Source organism: Lutra lutra, chromosome 9, assembly GCF_902655055.1.
Source record: "Lutra lutra chromosome 9, mLutLut1.2, whole genome shotgun sequence".
NCBI classification, from domain to species: Eukaryota; Metazoa; Chordata; class Mammalia; order Carnivora; family Mustelidae; genus Lutra; species Lutra lutra.
Window position 1 is genome coordinate 109,734,140 of NC_062286.1, and position 18,494 is coordinate 109,752,633.

At 40.3% G+C, this 18,494-nt stretch overlaps 1 protein-coding gene across 1 annotated transcript in view; it reads right to left on the minus strand.

The window, feature by feature from the left end:
- PLCB1 (phospholipase C beta 1) overlaps positions 1–18,494 on the minus strand; it is a 680,586-nt gene that overhangs the window by 212,615 nt on the left and 449,477 nt on the right. The window contains 1 exon segment of the mRNA XM_047744852.1: positions 397–476. Within this exon segment, the coding sequence (XP_047600808.1) occupies positions 397–476 (80 nt within the window).

The window sequence follows — 18,494 nt, forward strand, 5'->3', positions numbered from 1 at the left end:
GAAATGAGTACCGTATGTTCCTCTTTCCCTTTGTCAGGTCAATAGTTGATATGACACAGGCATATGTAGAAAGGAAGGGTTCTTTGAAATTAATAATTTTTGGTTCTGAGCACAGCTGTCGGGATTTGGACGTGTCTCCTTATTGTGTGTCAAAGGCATTGACATTCGGGGAGCTCAGCCTAACACGGATGTGCAGCTAGGAGGAAAAGAGTGATCTTTCTTGGAAGTTTTCCAATTCCAAACAGTGGAGGTATCAGTTCTCTAACAAATCCCAAAGGGAAGTTTATGTTTATCAATGTGCGAAGCCAGTGCAGTATAAACAAAAGACTCACAAAGGAGAAAGGAAACTGACTCAGAAGAAGCAACACCCTTAGTAATAAAATTAGAGCTACTTACGCTTTTTCCAGAAATGCGTCTCTTGACATATTTTGGGCCAGCAGGTTTGTTGCCAAACTGAAAACCTCATTTGTCCACTCCTGAAAGATGTAAATCACACTTGCATTAGCTTAAATACTCTCCAGTAATTAGGCACATGTTTTTAGCTAGGCTACCAGGAAGGCAAATTAGTTCAATTTGTATGCCTAAGGTATTTTCTTTCTTTCTTTCTCTCCTTTCCTTCTTTCTTTCTTGTAAAAATGACATAATTAAATTCAAATCCCTGAGTTACTGCTCCTTTCTAAGGAAATGTTCTTTACACATAAACCGAGTTCTGCTTTTAAAATATCCCTATTGACAGGGAACTGGCACACTGTCTTTTATTAACCAAGTACTTTTTGCTAGTTTCCTAGCATTATAAAAAGATAAAGAGTTATAAAAACGTTGAAAATATAGTCAAATATATATATATATAATATATATATATACCTGTAGATGTAATCTTCCTGCTTTACTACTCAAGCCAAAGCAGCTATAACAGGGAACCTTTAAATGTTAATTATAGTTCTAGAAGGTCTCAAAACAGTTGCAGTCACAACATCGACAGTCTCCCTCCTCCCGGTTCTGTCAGTCCCTTACTACTCCCCTAATCTTAATCCCTACCTCACACCACTCACCAGTGATCTCACTTGGCTTCCAAGAAAATGGAAAACAGCAAATCCACACAAAAAATTGAAATTCCATTTTGAGTGATGGTTTTGAACACAAAATTAACATTCTGCCCACACCCCCCCCCAACTCTTTAAGAGACGACATGAGGGCAAAGAAACCATATGTTTTTTTAGTTCAATAGCTTTTCCATCTAATTGCATTATTTCTTCTGTTGTTTTGCTGGTCTTCTGTTTTTTGCCTCCTGATTTAAGGCATTGATAATATACCATCATGCATTATAGTAACATTTGAGGTAGGACTTGTAGAATAAAGTGCTGAAGGAGGGAAGAGGGAATTCTAAGCAAAGAAGACTATCTGGGAGAAAAACCAGAGGTAAGCACACATAGTAGGACTCAGAGGGAATGGGGAGGAGTCTAGTAGGAATAGGGAAAAGAGGGCAAGTTGCAATGAGAAAAGTAGAGCTGGGGGCAGAGTATGGAGAGCTTTCAAGTCTGTTGAGTTATCTGGAGATAATTTAGCAAGAAATTAGATTTCTGAAGGCCCCTTTTCAGGATGGGTGATGAGGAGACCTGAGGCCAGATTGCGTGTTGGGGAGGTTATCTGGTGGCCATGTGAAGAATGGAGTTGAGGCTGAGAAACCAAAAAGAAGAAACTCAGTTAGGAAGCTCTCCCAGTTTAGGAGAGAATTTAGGAGGCCTTAACCTCTATATACCATGGGTGGAGGACTTGGAAGACATGGCACAGAGTAATTGTGAGTGAAGCAAAATATTTGATCACCAAACTCTATGTATAAGAACAGAAGCATTGGCATAACTTTTTAACAGCTTTAAAATAAATTTCTTCAAATTTGATCATTTTATTTTATTTTTTTGTAAGTAAAGCATTTTTTAAAAACGTTTAAAGATTTTATTTATTTATTTGACAGAGAGCGATCACAAGTAGGCAGAGAGGCAGGAAAAGAGAGAGGGGGAAGCAGGCTCCCTGCTGAGCAGAGAGCCCGTTGCGGGGCTCAATTCCAGGACCCTGAGATCATGACCTGGGCCAAAGGTAGAGGCTTAACCCACTGAGCCACCCAAGCACCCTTCAAATTTGATCATTTTAAATTAAGAGTAGTAACTACTAGTACTGGGTTTTACAATATGTTTCTGGCAAAATAGTTTCTGAGTTAAGGGTCAAACTTTAGACATTCCCACCTCCATGACAACTTTATGCATCAGTAAAAGCATCTGTAATTGAGGGCAGTGTACCATTTTGTATGTTTATTGGGAGCCAATTCCACACCAGTAGAAGTGAAGGCACTATGAAGAGCTGGGGAAATTTAAACTGGGTCTGACCTTTTAGGTTGAAAGGTAAGGTCCTTATTATATCCAGCTCAATAGAAATACCAATGTGAGCTACATATATCATTTAAAAATTTCTAGTAGCCACATTAAAAGAGTAGAGGAAGGGGTGCTTGGGTGGTCAGTTGGTTAAGTGGCTGCCCTCGGCTCAGGTCATGATCTCAGAGTACTGGGATCAAGCCCTAAGTCGGGCTCTCTGCTCAGCAGGGAGCCTGCTTCCCCCTCTCTCTTTGCCTGCCTCTCTGCCCACTTTCGGTCTCTCTCTCTCTGTCAAATAAATAAATAAAATCCTAAAAAAATAGTAGAAGAAAACAGGTGAAAATAATTTTAATATATATTTTATTTTAGCTAATATTTCATAAGCATGACTAATCATGTAATCAACATAAAATTGAGATATTTATATTCTTTTTATGTGCTTACTCTTTGAAGTGAGGTATGGAATTTACATTTACAGCCCATCTCAGTTTGCACTGGCAACCTTCCAAGTACTCAGTTAGCCACAGGTAGCTGGTGGCTGTGGCTATAGCATTTGGTCAGTGCAGGTCTGCTAGATCCTTAGCTCTTTTTATGGATCCTTTATAAAACCAGCTGAAGGACAGCATCATCACATTTACCACACAGCCAGTTAGCTCATTCAGCAAGTCAAGTGTAATTTACTTTCATCACATTCTCAGAATGTGAGCATCTAAATTTCCAAGTGTGGAATTCCTAGAATTCACTGGCTTTCTGCAGCTTTTCGAGATGTTCTAAAGATGTAACTCAGGGATTATGCCAAGGATTCAGGGACTAACGCAGTGACCAAGGCAACTTTAGAAATCACCCAACTCTTGGTTGGGTGCTGGTCTCAGTCTATATCACACTGAGCTGAAACAGCATGTGTCTTACTTTGGTTTCCTCAGAAGCAGACCTTGAGACAGGGATTTATGAGGAATGGGTTTATTATGAAGGGTTTTCTGGCAACTTTATAGGGGATTGAGCAGGACTGGAAAGGGAAAAGGGTAGAACGGTTGAAGGAAGAAGGAAGAAGGCAGATAGTAACTTTGGCTTTCTCCATCCTGATATAGACCACAATTCAAGTTGAATTTTTGATGAAGAACAAGGGAGCTGGAGTGTGGCAATACCCATGCCTGTTAGTCTTGGGTAAGGGCTGCTGGAGAGGGTGGAAATCCCCAGGCACTTCCTGGTTTCCTTGATAGTAGTCAAAGGGGGTTTCAGATCCAGAAGGAGCAGCCAACAAAGAGACAAGGGTCCTGACTGTTGGAAGTGAAAGCATTGTGTGTGAAAGTGGAAAAGGACTGGAAGGAACACGGACAGAGTGCTCTGGAGTTAGCTATTGCAAGATAACATATCTGAGGAGTTTTGGGTACCAGAGATAGCTACATTATCAACCAAAGGCTTGGGGGGAATGGATTCCCATACATTCTAGAACAGTGTTTCTGAAATTTTCATGTACACATAAACTGCTGGGGGCAGGAGAGGTAGAGGGTCTTGCTGAAATGCAGATGCTGATTCGGAAGCATGCACAGAGAATGTGCATCCCAAGCGAAGTCAGCTGAACCATACTAGGAGCAGCAAGGCTTACAGTAGACTTGCAGCACTGATGGATAGTTGGGTAGACATGAAGGACTTTAAGCTCCACACTAGATCTTGGGATTCAGAATCCACATATTTTTCAAGAAACCTTTGTATTTTTTTATGCATATTAACATTTGTTTGAGCATTCTGCTGGGCCGGTAACAGCATTTTGAGTAGTAAGGACTCGGTTTAGGACTAGGACTAGCTAGGACTCGGTTTAGGAAACATTATTCTAATCTTTGTCTGCTTGCTCCCCAACCAAATAAAGAGGTTGTTTTGGTTATTTGTTTGAGAATAACCAAAAGGGTCTCACAGCTGCATTAAGAACAACATGGCTAAAACCTGTGGCCTGAGCTGCTTAAAGCAGCCTTAGCTCATCCTGAGATTATGGGATTTTTTGCTGCAGGACAGACCGAGCCCACCGTGGCGGGGTTCTCATATATCCAATGCTGGGCCCTGGTGAGTTTGGCACTGGAAGGATAGCTTCTTATTTCAACCTGGAGGGTTGGTTTTTCTACTTTGATAGACAAGGGTTCTGATGACTGCCACGAAGCCTGGCTCTGTTTTCACTATTTCAACCCTGAAGTTTCTTAAGTGACATTTTCTGTCTTATGATCAGTCTTTTCTCACAATGCACAACAGAGACCTGAATGAGAGAAAACAGAGCTGAAAGTCAACTTGCATGGAATTTCATCTGGAGTTGAAGTGGGCAGGTTTGTGCCTTTATTTCTGCAAGACTCGTTCTGCAATTCCCTCACCGCACGGGTGAGGGCGCACTTACTGAGATGCCTGGTTTGACGCCATTATAGATCGCAAGTTTTCTACCAGGTTGCAAGCTTACTTTATTTCTAAATCCATTTCAGTTCCTCCATTCTTGGCACAGGATTTATGTGTTTGCTTAATACTGCCAACAATTGTTTCACAATTGTCAATTACTCTCAGAGGTATTGTCTGAGTGTTTACTCTGAACTGACCCAAGTACTTTGCATCTCATCACTTCCTTAGTTCTTACAACAATTCTCTAGGAGGCAGGTACAGTTATTAGCCTCATTTTACAGAGGAGGATTCCAAGTTTCAAAGCACTTTTAAGATTTATTTATATTCTCAGAGCAGATAAAGTCACAACTTTGGATTAAATCATTAGTTTCTTGGGCTCCAAACCCTCTACTCTCAGATACTGTGCACTCTGTCACTTTGTTCTAGAAAATTTTAGGGTGGCTGATACAGTTCAACAAGATAAAAAAGATAAGTAATTCCACTTAACTGTATTCTGTATAAAACATGGACTCAACACTTACCAGGGGCTAGTCACTGTTGTGGGCATTTGGCAAATAATTAACTCATTGAATCCTCACAACTACTCTCTGAGATAAATTCTGTTATTACCACCCCATTTGTGTAAATGAGAAAGCTCAGGCACAGAGGCATTCACTAACTGGCATAAGGTCACGCAGTTCATTATAGGTACACCTGAGATTTGAACCCAGGATTTGCTGCTGGAATTTATATACCTCACAGTTGTACTAAGCAAACTATAGAGTTTATGACGTAAACACCTTAACAACATGCTACAAGGATGGCATTAGAGGAGATAAAATGGAGAAGGGGTGAGGTCAGTCACAAAATGCAGGGCTAAAGTCTTTGAATTTTGATAGAGGGAGGTCACAATTTCTACTTGCACTTGCTTTAACCAAAGTAAAGAGAGCTCAGTCACAACATGCTCAACCCTTGCTCTAGATCCAAATGCCGTCATGCAAGCAGTTCAGCCATGATGACTAGTTCTGAGAATAGAGAGAAATTTCCCTCATTGGCATTCACACCTCTTAATTTCTTGGCTTAACTTGTCACTGCAAGAGATATACAAAGACAGTCTTCTGGAAGAAATAGAATTCTTGCAGACATTCCTCCTTCCCATTGTTCTGATTTATGTTACCTTTAATATTTTAATGTCTTTATCTTTCTTTTCTTTCAATATTACACATTTCTCTTACGCAAAGAAGGACAGAGAATAGTGTAACTAAAACAGATCAAAATGTAATAAACATTCATACCATGCCATATTTACTTTAGGACGTTTTAAAAAACGTATCCTTAGGATGTTGCAGTGCAGATTAATTCTATGCTGTGTGTAGAATGCTTCTCCTTGATCCCGTTGTTCTCCCTTTCTCCAGGAGCAGGTTCTGTCTTGCAAGGTAGATATCAATACCAAATCTATTTTCATGTGGTATAGATCATGGTTCAGCAAACTAAGGCCTGAGGGTTAAATCCAGCCTATCATCTGTTTTTATAAATAAAGTTTTATTGAGATAGAGCAATGTTTGTTCATTTACATATTGTCTGTGGCTGGTTTCAGGCTATACTGGCAGAGTTGAGAGCCATTATTGAGAGCTCTCTTTTTGCAAGAGAGCTAAAAGGGCAAAGTATTTACTAACTGGCTGTTTACAGAAAACAGTTTGCTGGTCCCTGGTTTGGATGGACGCCTGTATATTTAAAATAGTACATAAATCGTATCATACTGTATGCATCTTTGGCCAATAACTATTAGCAACTGACATTATGCCTTTCAATGTATCCTTGCTTCTATGTGTGGGTCTAGTTAATTAATTTAAACTATTATGCTTTTCCACTATAGGAATGTATAATTTATTAATGCATTATTTTAGAGATGAACATTTATGGTTTCTTCCTTCAGAAAGCCTAGTTTGCATAAACCTATTTCCTGATGCCTTGAGTCACATCTGGGAGATTTTCTAGGGTGAATATCATGAATTCTTAGAATCCGTGTATCTTTATCAAATGCTAATACTTGCTCACCAAAGTGGGAAGGACACTAAGATCCCAGTGGCAGTGTGGGAGAGCTTGCATTTTACCATATTCTCAAAAACACTTGCCATTATCAGACTTTTAGAAAATGTAGACAAATCTGATGGATGCACTGTGGGATCTTGCAGAGGTCTTAGTAGGCATCCCTGACTTACCAGTTTAGTTGAGCATCATTTTATATTTTACGTTGGGGCTGTTCCACTTTTTCTTTTCTGCAAATTTCCCATTAACATTCTTAATACACTTCACTTTTAGGGTATTTGTGCTTATTGTCTTTAAAAAGGGGAGAGTTATTGTTCGAGGTTTGAGCTCAAGTACAGGACAGTGGTCAGTATCATTCCTATTGAGAGAAGCCACACGTGACTGCATGTTGTAAATGGCGCCCAGGACATCGTGGCATGCCAGGCATCCAGCCAGATCATGGCTGTGACCTGATATCAAGCATCTGGAGTCACAGAGAAAAGGCAGACTGTGGCCTCTGCCCTCTAAAACACGTCTTCATGCAGTGAGTTCTTTGGGAAAGAAAAATATTCTAAAAGGAATACTGAATATATATAGAAATTATGAGTCCATGGTTACCCTAATAAAGTAAAAGGAGTGACAAGTGATAATAATCTCAAAGCTGGTATTTCCATGGTGCCTGATCTGGAAGTCTCAATTTCTCAATCTATTGTATTATTTTTTCAGAAGATTTCTGGAATAAATAATAATTTATACAAGACACGTTAATATTTGTGGGACATATAAAGGTCCTAACGATCTCAAATAGCTATCTGTTTATTTTTTTGTTTTTTGACAGACCCCTATTGCCTTCAGTGATAACAGCGTCATTCCCATCATCTTTGCTCATAAGCAGGTAACGGTTTGGGGTTTGAGTAAGAAGGAACACTGTGCTTCTCATTCAGAATTGCATTGGCTGGCTGAGCACATTTCTCTCACCTACTAGTATGCATCAGAATTCATCTCATTGAGCATTTGTCTTAATGGTACAGTAAAGAGTCTTTTCATGGTGAAAAATGGTCTATGAGTTATAAAGACCTTCATTAAAAGCTGAAAGGACTGTCGGAGAAGTCACCACATTTAGGATATTACATAGAGCATTTAGAATTTCGGTAAAATTTCTGGTACAGTGTCTGCTTTGGGTGGCAGTGAGGGTCTTATATTTTATAGTCAAAATGTTCAACTTATACTCAGAGAAAAAAGGTTGTCACAAAACAAAAGCCAGAAAGCATATTAAGACCCAGTATTATCACTACCAGGACCCTAGAAAATTATATCACACAAATGATGTAATATCAAGGAAAGGTGCACAATTATTTCCAAAAGACTATGTGATTCAAATGCCTTTAAGCAATAGTTGACAAAAGCACAACTCAAATTAGCCTGAGAAATAGGAGAATTTCTCAGGGACCCTGGAGATTTTCTGTAATTGAAGGAAAAATTAAGCAAACTGCAGGGGGAAAAAAAAAAGATATAATAGAAGACATCAGGAACCTGGGGCCTAAATGCCAAGGGAATTGGCTTTATTGCTTTTCCATTGCTCTCTCCTGTCTGGAGGAATTCTTTTTTCTACTGACCAGCTTCATTCCCATGGCCATCAACTGTACCCCAAAAGTTGTTACACACGGCCCTTCCCACCACCATAGTTAGTCTGATGACCTTACTTCCAGTATGAAAAATCCTGGCAAAGGTCTCTGATTGTCTACCTCCAAGACAGTCTAGTCAGGTAAGAACCTAGCAGTATCCAGGAGACCAAATCATTGGAACTGGGGGAGAAGCAGTGAGCAGAGGGATGGAAGGGAATAAAAACACTACATATATTCATTCACAGGAGTACCTGCTCTTTTAGCAGATGGAAGAAAAGAAAAAGGAAGTGTGTGGGTCATATCTTGTGTGGGATCTCATAGTTCTGCATCCTATTCTTTTTATACAATGGGCAATAAATCCACACTTTTGACTTGAGTTGACTTCACGAATGAATGAATGTGTCAATGAAACAGAATTATATCCATGCTTTCCAATGAATGTCTTATGAACTTAAATTTTATGTCTTCCTCATTGTTATAAGTGTTCGGTCACCCTTCTTGGCTACAGGGTTTTGGATAATCACTTTAAGCATTTCTTATTGCAGTTGGAACTCTGCTGGAACAGGTTGTAAGAACACAGAGTACTGTGTACAACATTGGGTTGAGGAAGCTCTCCAATTAGGAAAGTACAGAAGCTTTAGAGTTAGGGCTTAGGGCATCTACATGGGCTTCACAGACATGCTTTATGCTTTGCTTTATACTTCAGGCTATCTTCTGAAAGACTGTTGCCCCATTATCTTTTTCCAGTAAGTGAAGCATTGCTGTAGTACCTGGTCCCCTGATGACTTAAGGAAGAGTTCACATGCTTGAAAGTGCAATTTGCAAGACATGGAAGTTCAAGGATCCACATTTGGCAAGGTAACAGGTGTAGGATAGCCCGAGTCTCCTTCCAACTCCTCTTGACCTTCCCCTGGCTCCGTGGGAAAAATGTAACATGGTGAAATCAAGTTAAAATGAATATTAACAGACTTCTTCAAAGGGAAAAAAATAAAGCCTCTGAAATGAGCAGCATCTGCGGCGCAGTGTGGAAGAAAATAGGAAGATGTTTGCTCTGGCTAAGTTCTCAAGATGAGAGGTTTTCAGCTCTACCATTGTGAATCTCAGATGTGCTTGGAGACCCCGCTGAGGGACACTCTCCTCCCCTTCCAGCTAGTTGATTGAGTCATCGCTCATTTGTACAGCTGAGAAAATGTTGATCGAGTGCCCTTATATGAAACCCCTGAAGCTTCCTTTCCGTGGGTTTCACGTCAACCTGCCATATTCTTGAAATGGTTCTTTCCAAAAGCCTCATGTCACTTTTGTGAAAACACTTGCTATTATGTCTTCTAAGCCTAGCAGCGTCAGTGCTAATGAGTACTTTGGTTTGGATCTGCTGGATTGCTGCATACTATAGACAGTAAGTGTATGTAAGCAGGGCCTGTAATTATAATCGATAGCATTGTTTATTGTTGAAAAAGTAATTCCGTTTGAGCAGATCAAGTGAACAAAAAATTTAAAGAAAAAAAAATTCAGCTAATTTCTTTGGTAAGATGTGTACCAGGTGGAATGAAAGGAGCAATCATAATTTCTTGGGAGTAAAGTGCTGCTGTTCATCCATTAAATGAAATCTGAGAAAATTGAAACTGCATTCCCTGAAATGTGATTAGTAAACTACACACAGGTACTTCCTCATTAAGTTATAACTTAACCTATGGAATTCTGCTACAATATAATTTTCTCATTTGGAAGTCAATTTGTTTTAAATGCTGTAATTATATCCCCCATCTTTATTTTAGATTGTTTTACAAGCTGCATACTTTCCCTTTAGATGCAGGGGTATTTGACCCTTGGTAAGGACTCTATCCTGTTAGCCTTTCCTCCACTGGGAAAATTACTCCTTCCCTTTGGCTCCATTTGCTTCCTTCTTGATGAAGGAAGCAAATTTTCATTTTCTTCCTTCCTTTTTTCACTGCCTGTGGAAGGGTGAACCTTGAATATAACTTGTGTTTCTCTTCTAATTTAAAATTAAAATACTATCATTAGTTTATGTAATGGTTCTTACTCCCCCTCATATTATTGACACTTTTGCTTGTTTATTTAAAAATAAGCCTTATTGGATTTCAGACCCCACTGTGCTACTCCATAGCTGTGGGACCCACTGCTCATTGTGGGGGCCACTGCTCAGTACCACCTAATACCCATTTTCTCCTTCTCTCCTCACTGAAACCTGAATTATTCAGGACAGCAATATACAATAATTGAAAAAATCTGCATTTTCCAACATCTCCAGCAGCTAGGGTGGCAATGTGACAAAAGAAGAACTACATGGTAGATGTCTGAGAGGAACTTCTCTATATATCAGGTACCTGATATAGAGGCTCCGTTCTTTTTGCTGCTGGAACCACAACTGTGATGGCTGGAGCTGCAGAGCCCTCTTGATCTATGAGGAAATGGCCACGGCAACTACATGGCAACTCCGCCTTGTTATCCTTGAGTCACTGAATGAGGCCAAAAACTCTTTAGGCTTCCTACTGCATGGGGGTGTTGGGGGGGGGGGGGGGGAAGCAGAAGCAAACAAGATGCAAACAAGTAAAAAATCCTTAATTTATCTAAGCTTAGGTTTGGTTTCTTTTTTTGTTACTCAGGGTCAGTGAAACCCCTGCCTTCTAGAATAGTCTTAGGCAAGTTTTTTAACCTGTCCAAGATTCATTTGCCTTATAAAAAGGATTTACTTCACAGGCTGTTGTGAGAATTAAGGGAGAATTAAATGTTTACATCAGTGACAGCCACAACACACACTTAGTAAATGGTAGCTATCTAAAAATTTTTTATTTACCAAAGAAACACATACATAGATTAAAAAAAAAAAAAAAAAAGTCCAGAGGGGCTATAAAGAAAAAGCAATGATTGCTTGTGATACTCTTTCCCTATTCTACTTCTGGACAACTATTCTCAGCATTCCTATTCTTAAATTCCTGGGGGTTAATTCCCTATTTCTAAATAATCTGTTTGTATTGCTTTCTCTTGATTGACCAATTTTAGGACTTAACTATCAATACCCAACTCTGATCTCCTATCCCGTCTCCCAACTGCCCTTTCTCCTTTCCCCTGACAGAACTGGTCTTTCTTCCCAGACACCCAGACAACCTCAAGCAACATAATTTAAGCCATTTCTTAATCCACCAATTAAAGATGGTATTACTTGACTTCTCTGTGAGAGGAGGACATTTACCTGCCAATCCTTTTACCTCCAACTCCTGTTAGCTTAGGTTTACTTTCAAAATGATCAAAGTTGAAATGTTTTCTCCTTGTCCAGGATCCATAAATGACTTCAATTAGGATGAGGGAACAGAAGGCTTGCTGAGGCAAAAGCAAAAGCTGACAGACATCCTGCAACCTTCCCCCACCCCCACTCCTGGGTGGGACATATGTGACATTCTTTAGGAATCTCCCAACTAACTTAATGTTAATACCTTACTAGGAGGAAAAACCTTACAGTGGCCAGGCCTCAAGGCCTCCAGTATCTTGTAGGTCCTCTTTAGCATATGAAAGTTCTAATTGAAACCTCCCTTTTCCTTACTTCCCCCACCCCCACGGTACATAACCTGCCACCCCTCACAACCCCAGGGCAGCAGCTCTTTCTGCCCACGGGTCCTGTCCCCGTGCTTTAATAAACCACCATTTTGCACCAAAGATGTCTCAAGAATTCTTTCTTGGTTATCCGCTCTGGACTCCACCCCACTGAACCTCACCTATATTCTAAACTTCATCAATTATGTGCATATAAATTGATTCTAAAGGTCTGAAACTGATAAAATAAAAATTTACATGATTATAAAATTGCAAATATAATTTAATTCCTCGCCTTCTTTCCACTTCCATGTCCTGCTCCCTAATCTGCTGGGCTGGTAGTTGTCAAGTCTGGGGCCTCTCTCCACTGATTCCGAGTGGCTCAGTGACCTTGTTGGCTACGGTTCTCTAAGGAACCTACATGCTGTTCCATCATGTACTCTCCTCATTTTCTTCTGCAAACTTATTGAAATATGTCATCTCGTTGTGCCCTATCTCATTCTCTTTGTCATTACATATTTACGTTCTTTTACCATCATTCATTTTCACAGTATCTCAAGAAAGATAGCAAGTCACATCTGTGCTTATTCTACTGCTTTGGACTTATACTATTTTAAACCTTATGTCCAAAACCAAATTTCTGATTTTCCCTCCTTACTTGGTTCTCCATCTCATAAATGCAATGCCAGCAAAACCGACATCATCCTTAGCTCCCTCTTTCTCTCGTGCCGTGTGTCGAATCCATCAGTATGGTTTTATGCATTTTTTTGGCTTTACACTCGATGTATATCCAGAACCCAGCCATTTCTCACTATCTCCACCCCAAGCACTCTGCTCTCCCTGTTTCTGCTTCCGCAGCCCTACTATGGCTTTTCAACAGAGCAGCCAGGCCAATCCTGTTAAAATATATTACAATTAATAGATTAATACTATATAATATTAACATAATTAATAGCAAATTAATTGACAAAGTATTTAATTTTTTAAATTATTATTTTAATTTTTTTTCATTCTCAGGGGCAGCTTGTTCATTGGGAGCATCGGATGTACTAGGAGCATAAAAATGACAACTGATATTAAGGCAGTAGAGAATACAGATCAACCTGCCACTCTCAGAGGATCCCAGGTATTTCTCCCCAGTAATTAAACAAGGAAGCCCAATGTTTTTAGAGCTCTTCTTCCTTCTAAAAATATTATGGTTTTTGTTTTAATTTTTTAAAAAAATTTATTTCAGATAGAGAGAGAGAGAGAATGCATGTGCATTAGCAGGGGAGGGCAGGCAAAGGGAGAAGCAGGCTCCCCTCTGAGCTGGGAGCCCAACGCGGGACTCAATCCCAGGACCCTGGGATCACGACCTGAGCTGAAGGAAGACTCTTAACTGGCAGAGTCAAGTGTCCCTGTTGGTTTGTTTTAATCTGCCTGCTTCAAGACCATCCACAAAGACAGACAATTAGGGCTTACTCAGCTCCAAGCCTCTGAAGGCAGGGAGGTGTAGGAACGAGGGGGCAGCAGCTCATTTCTGTGTTTTGGGGTGTTTGGAAGAAAAGCGGGGCACTGCTGTTAAGCAGTTTTCTGACTTTCCTTTCTGGGAAAAAGTGGGTTAGCACTCACGGCAGCCCATACTCTGAAAGCACATGCATTTCTGTGCCGGAGGGTATATATTTTCCCTTCAGTTTGGCATTCATTCCTCTATGTGGATCCCTTAAACACTGCCTGACTCAAAAGAAGCTCTTGCTTAAGGAATGCAGAAAAGACACCCAGAAGACTGAGGGCGGGGCGCTTTCCTCCACAGTCACCAGAAGAGCGGCTGCTGGTTCTTATCTGGATGTAAGGAGGAGATTAATGTCCAAGTTGCCTTTTCCCTCCTCTTTTTATTATGAATGCCTCTCTCTTGACTTTTGAACTTTTAAACTTTCGTACGGACATTCCATATGGGTGACATTTTCACAATTTGAAAGTTTAAGATGCGCCTCTTTCATCTGCTCCACACTCATCCAAAATACAAATGCAGAATCTGGAACGAATCTCAGCTGCCAACAAAGGACATCCACGACCACAAAATTCCAAGACCAACAGTACAGTGTACTGACTCGGTGAGAGCCTGGCCCTTATTTACAATCAGGAGGGGGAGTATCTTAGGATGGCCTAGGCACGTTTTGCAGATATGAGGAGGACAGGAATAGAAGTGAATGAAGATACATAAAACACAATAATCCATTTGTAAATGGCAATCTTTTTGGCATATATATTCTGCCCCCGAGGAGGTCTTTCATAATTTTCCATTTTGCTCCAAAATACACTGCTAAAAACAATATATGGTACCTTTTATTCTTCTTAATCATTTTTGTTTTAAGAAAATCAGACCTAGGGGTGCCTGGGTGGCTCAGTGGGTTAAGCCGCTGCCTTCAGCTCAGGTCATGATCCCAGGTCCTGGGTTCGAGCCCCACATCGGGCTTTCTGCTCAGCAGGGAGCCTGCTTCCTCCTCTCTCTCTGCCTGCCTCTCTGCTTACTTGTGATTTCTCTCTGTCAAATAAATAAATAAAATCTTTAAAAAAAAAAAAAAAAAAGAAAAGAAAATCAGACCTATACCCATGGCTCACCATGTATTGGTCCTAGTTAAAGGGATAAATTACATATTTTGTACAAAATACATTAGTGTCTGAAAATTCTTATCTCAATGTATATGTACCAGAATACACACACACACACACACACACACACACACACACACACATATACCTCATGTCACTTGGGGTAAGTTTTAAAAACACTGTTAATTTGGAGGAATGTCTAAGAGAATTCCCAGTTTTTGATGATTCAAGTTCTAGATCAGGAGCAGCAAGCTAGTGGTGGCTGCAGCAGTTCCTTTCACTGGTTTCTCTTTCTCTTCTCTTTTCCAATTTTATTTTATAAACATGATTGCTTTTTTCTTTTAAAAAAAAAAAAAGCCCCCTCCCTCCCCAGCACCTTCTCTCATTCTCTTCACCTGAAAGGCCTCAGCTATTTGATGATTCAAAGCCATCTTAGTAACTGGTGGGTGGGGGAGGGTGATAGGGACCATGACTCCATGAGCTGGAACAAGGTTGATTTGGGAAAGATGAACAGGATGGGAGCCATTGTAGTTACTGCCATCCCTTTCTGCTACTGAAAACCTTGGCAAACCCTGGAGAGAGATCTGTGCTGGGAAGAGAGGGCTTGGAGCAACCTGCTAAGGGGCTTCAATTTCTTCACTTCGAAAAATACATGTATTCCAAGTCCCCATGGCTTGAAAGTTTTCATGATCTATCAGTTGTTTTCAAGGGCTCCAAATCTTCTCCCCTTTCTGTCTTCCTCTTTCTGTTCTTTTTTCCCCTCAACCACTCATGTATGGAGCACGTATATACACTAAGCTAGATCCTGGGAACACAGAAATGATGAAGCTATTATTTCTGACTTTAAGAAGCTCCGAAATTAAAGGTAGGGTGTCAGATACAAAATTACAGTGTTATAAATGACACAGAAAATATGCATGGGGTTCACCAAAGAGCGGAAAAGGAAACTCCATTATTCATGCATGGAAATCATGGGAGGGAGGGGGAGATGGATGGGTTGTATTTAAGCTGAGTCCCTAAGGAGACTTGGAAGTTCTCCTGGTGGACAAAATGGAAAACTGAAGACTAGTAGGATATACAATTCTGAAAGCACCAAAATTAAAATTGTAAAGGCAGAAAGAATCACAGGTAGTTAGGAGCTATGGGAGCAGACTGGTATGAGGGGTCCAAGCGGTGAGTTGTCAGCACCTGAGAGCAAGGGCTATGTTTGTATGGTCACTAACCAATCCCCAGTGTCCCCTGAGGTGGTCACTACATACTAAGCCTTCAATGAAGGCTTTTCACTAAATGAATGAGTGAAATACACAGAAAACTTCATTTTTTAGGTAATAAGCAATGAAGAAGATTTCAAGCATGATCAGGTTTGAGTGTTTCTTTCTTTTTTAGAATTTCATTTTATTTATTTTTTTAAGATGATTTTTATACAGATGGTCACATATAGTTGGAGAGCAAAGAGAGACTTCTAAGAAAGTAGGTAGAAGGTGCCTATAAGTGAGACCTGTCAAGAATTTGAACAACATAAGCAGGGGGGAAGGGGATAAGGAAAGAGAGGTAAGAGCTAGTTGGGAAATTCAGAGAGCCTTCAAGTATTTGAATGGTGGGCAAGCAAGCAAGGAAAAATTCCAAGGAATCCCAGGTCATACCCTCAAAATGAGTGAACTATATTTTCTATGACATTCATAGCTGCAGACATGGCAGAGGTTCCCTGAAAAAATCTAAAATGAGAGTCATTCAAGGTTGATGTTCACTTTATAGAGCATATCTTTGGAAAGCTCATTATTTTATGATGTCAAAATGTAATAAATTAACATACAGACATCCATTATTAAACATTATTTTTGCATGTGTGAATTACTGTTTAAAATACCAATTGGCTCAAACAGTTTGGTAAAGCGCCATTATCTCTCAAAGTTGAACATATGAAGATCTATGTTCAGCAACACTTATCTCACAGAAAGGCATATGTTTACAGCAACACTATCTATAATAGTCCTAAAGTAGAAATTGCCTGATTGTTCATCAACCATAGAATAGATAAATAAATTATGGTATACTCTTCAGCAAAGAGAATGAACTAAATTGTAACCACATGTAAAAATATAGAAGGTTTCCTAAATATAATGTTGAATACTACTAATAATAATGTTGTTGGGCCAGAAGGAAAACATGTTTCCTGATTCTATTTACAGAGATTATAAAAACAGGTAAAATGAATCTATAAAGTTGGAGGTCAAAATAGGGGGGTGTTAGGGGTGCCTGGGTGGCCCAATCCATTGTGTCTGCCTTTGGCTCAGGTCATGATCTCAGGGTCATGGGATCCAGTCCCATGTAGGGCTCCCTGCTCAGCAGGGTGTCTGCTTCTCCCTCTCTTTCTGCCCCTCTCCCATTCATACACACACACACACACACACACACACACACACACTCTCTCTCTCTCTCTCTCTAATAAAAGAAAAATTAGGGGTGTGTTAGCAGGGTAGACTCTGGAGTATTGGTGATGCCTTGTTTCTTGATCTATTTATTTATTTATCTGGGTGGGTTGTCTTCTCAAAAATCTAACAAATGGTATAGTCAAAATCAGTGCTTTTCAATAAAAAATTTTAAAAAAAATCTGGCCAAATTCCTGTTAAATTTCATGCTTTCCTATTTATAAATGCTTCAGAGAATTTAGTGTGTAAAGAATTAAGGATGGAAAGCAATGGCATCTGGCAAACCTTGTGCCGAGAAATGAACGCAAAATCTCCCCTGCACAACTCTGACAACACGCATCTCATTCTTAACCCACTGGATCTTTGCTGTTTCAGTCCAGTGCACCTTAACACACTGGAGCAACACCTGGGTTTGAAATCTGCCAAAGTAGGCAGTGGTTCAACAATACGCCCACCTATGGGGCCTATCAGAGTGTCAAATTACTTAGGACTGAATATCAGGGCCTGAATCGCCAATCCTTTTCCTTAGGGTGATGGGGTATGCCGCTAAGATACCGCCTTGAACAAAGATTGGAGATAGGAGTTGGGGAGTTTGAGGGAGGGCATGAGCTTCCAGGGACCCAGCCATGGAAAAGGACCGAGGGAAGACATGCTGTCTTTGCCTCCTGGGAATCCTCTTTGCTAACTCGAGACAGATTTCCTTCCTTGCTGAGATTCTCTCAGTGAAGACTGATCTCCCAACAGTTGCACACTGAACCCCTGAGATCTGAAGGTGAATCCCAGCACATGGCAATCCTGTGAACCCCAGCCCCTGGCTCAGAGCAATCTGCTTTATGGCATGACTGCAATGCTGTTCAGACTGTGTGACTACAGCAGGTGGTGTGCACAACAAGAAGTCTCTTTCTGAGTAGGGCCGCACCTCAAGAAAAGCAGAATATTCAAAAGAGGCTCTAGTATTGGGCAGGTAGAAGACAATTGTTTTTTTCTTCAAGCTTCTTGACCAATGGAAGAATTTGCATTGATCTCATAAATTGGCTAATATGCTCAAAAAAACATTATTTTGGAGGCTAATGTGAATGATCTTTCACAGTCCCTGTTAACCTTATAGCCAGATCTTCAAAGAAATGCACCAAGTAGGGCGCCTGGGTGACTCAGTGGGTTGAGCCGCTGCCTTCGGCTCAGGTCATGATCTCAGGGTCCTGGGATCGAGTCCCGCATCGGGTTCTCTGCTCGGCAGAGATCCTGCTTCCCTCTCTCTCTCTGCCTGCCTCTCCATCTACTTGTGATCTCTCTCTGTCAAATAAATAAATAAAATCTTTAAAAAAAAAAAAAAAAAAGAAATGCACCAAGTAGTGCTGAGAAAGGCTTGAAGGTTCACATCACCTTTACGCTCAGCTGCTGACTTCTGTGTCCTTTGTTATGGAGAAAGTAAAGGCGAACAGAAAATGTCTTCAACTTTCTCCACATGTACCCCTTATTAGCATCTCTATCAATATGTGCCACTCTTTCTTCTCTTATTGATGTACTGCTCTTGCTTTTGTCTGAGATTA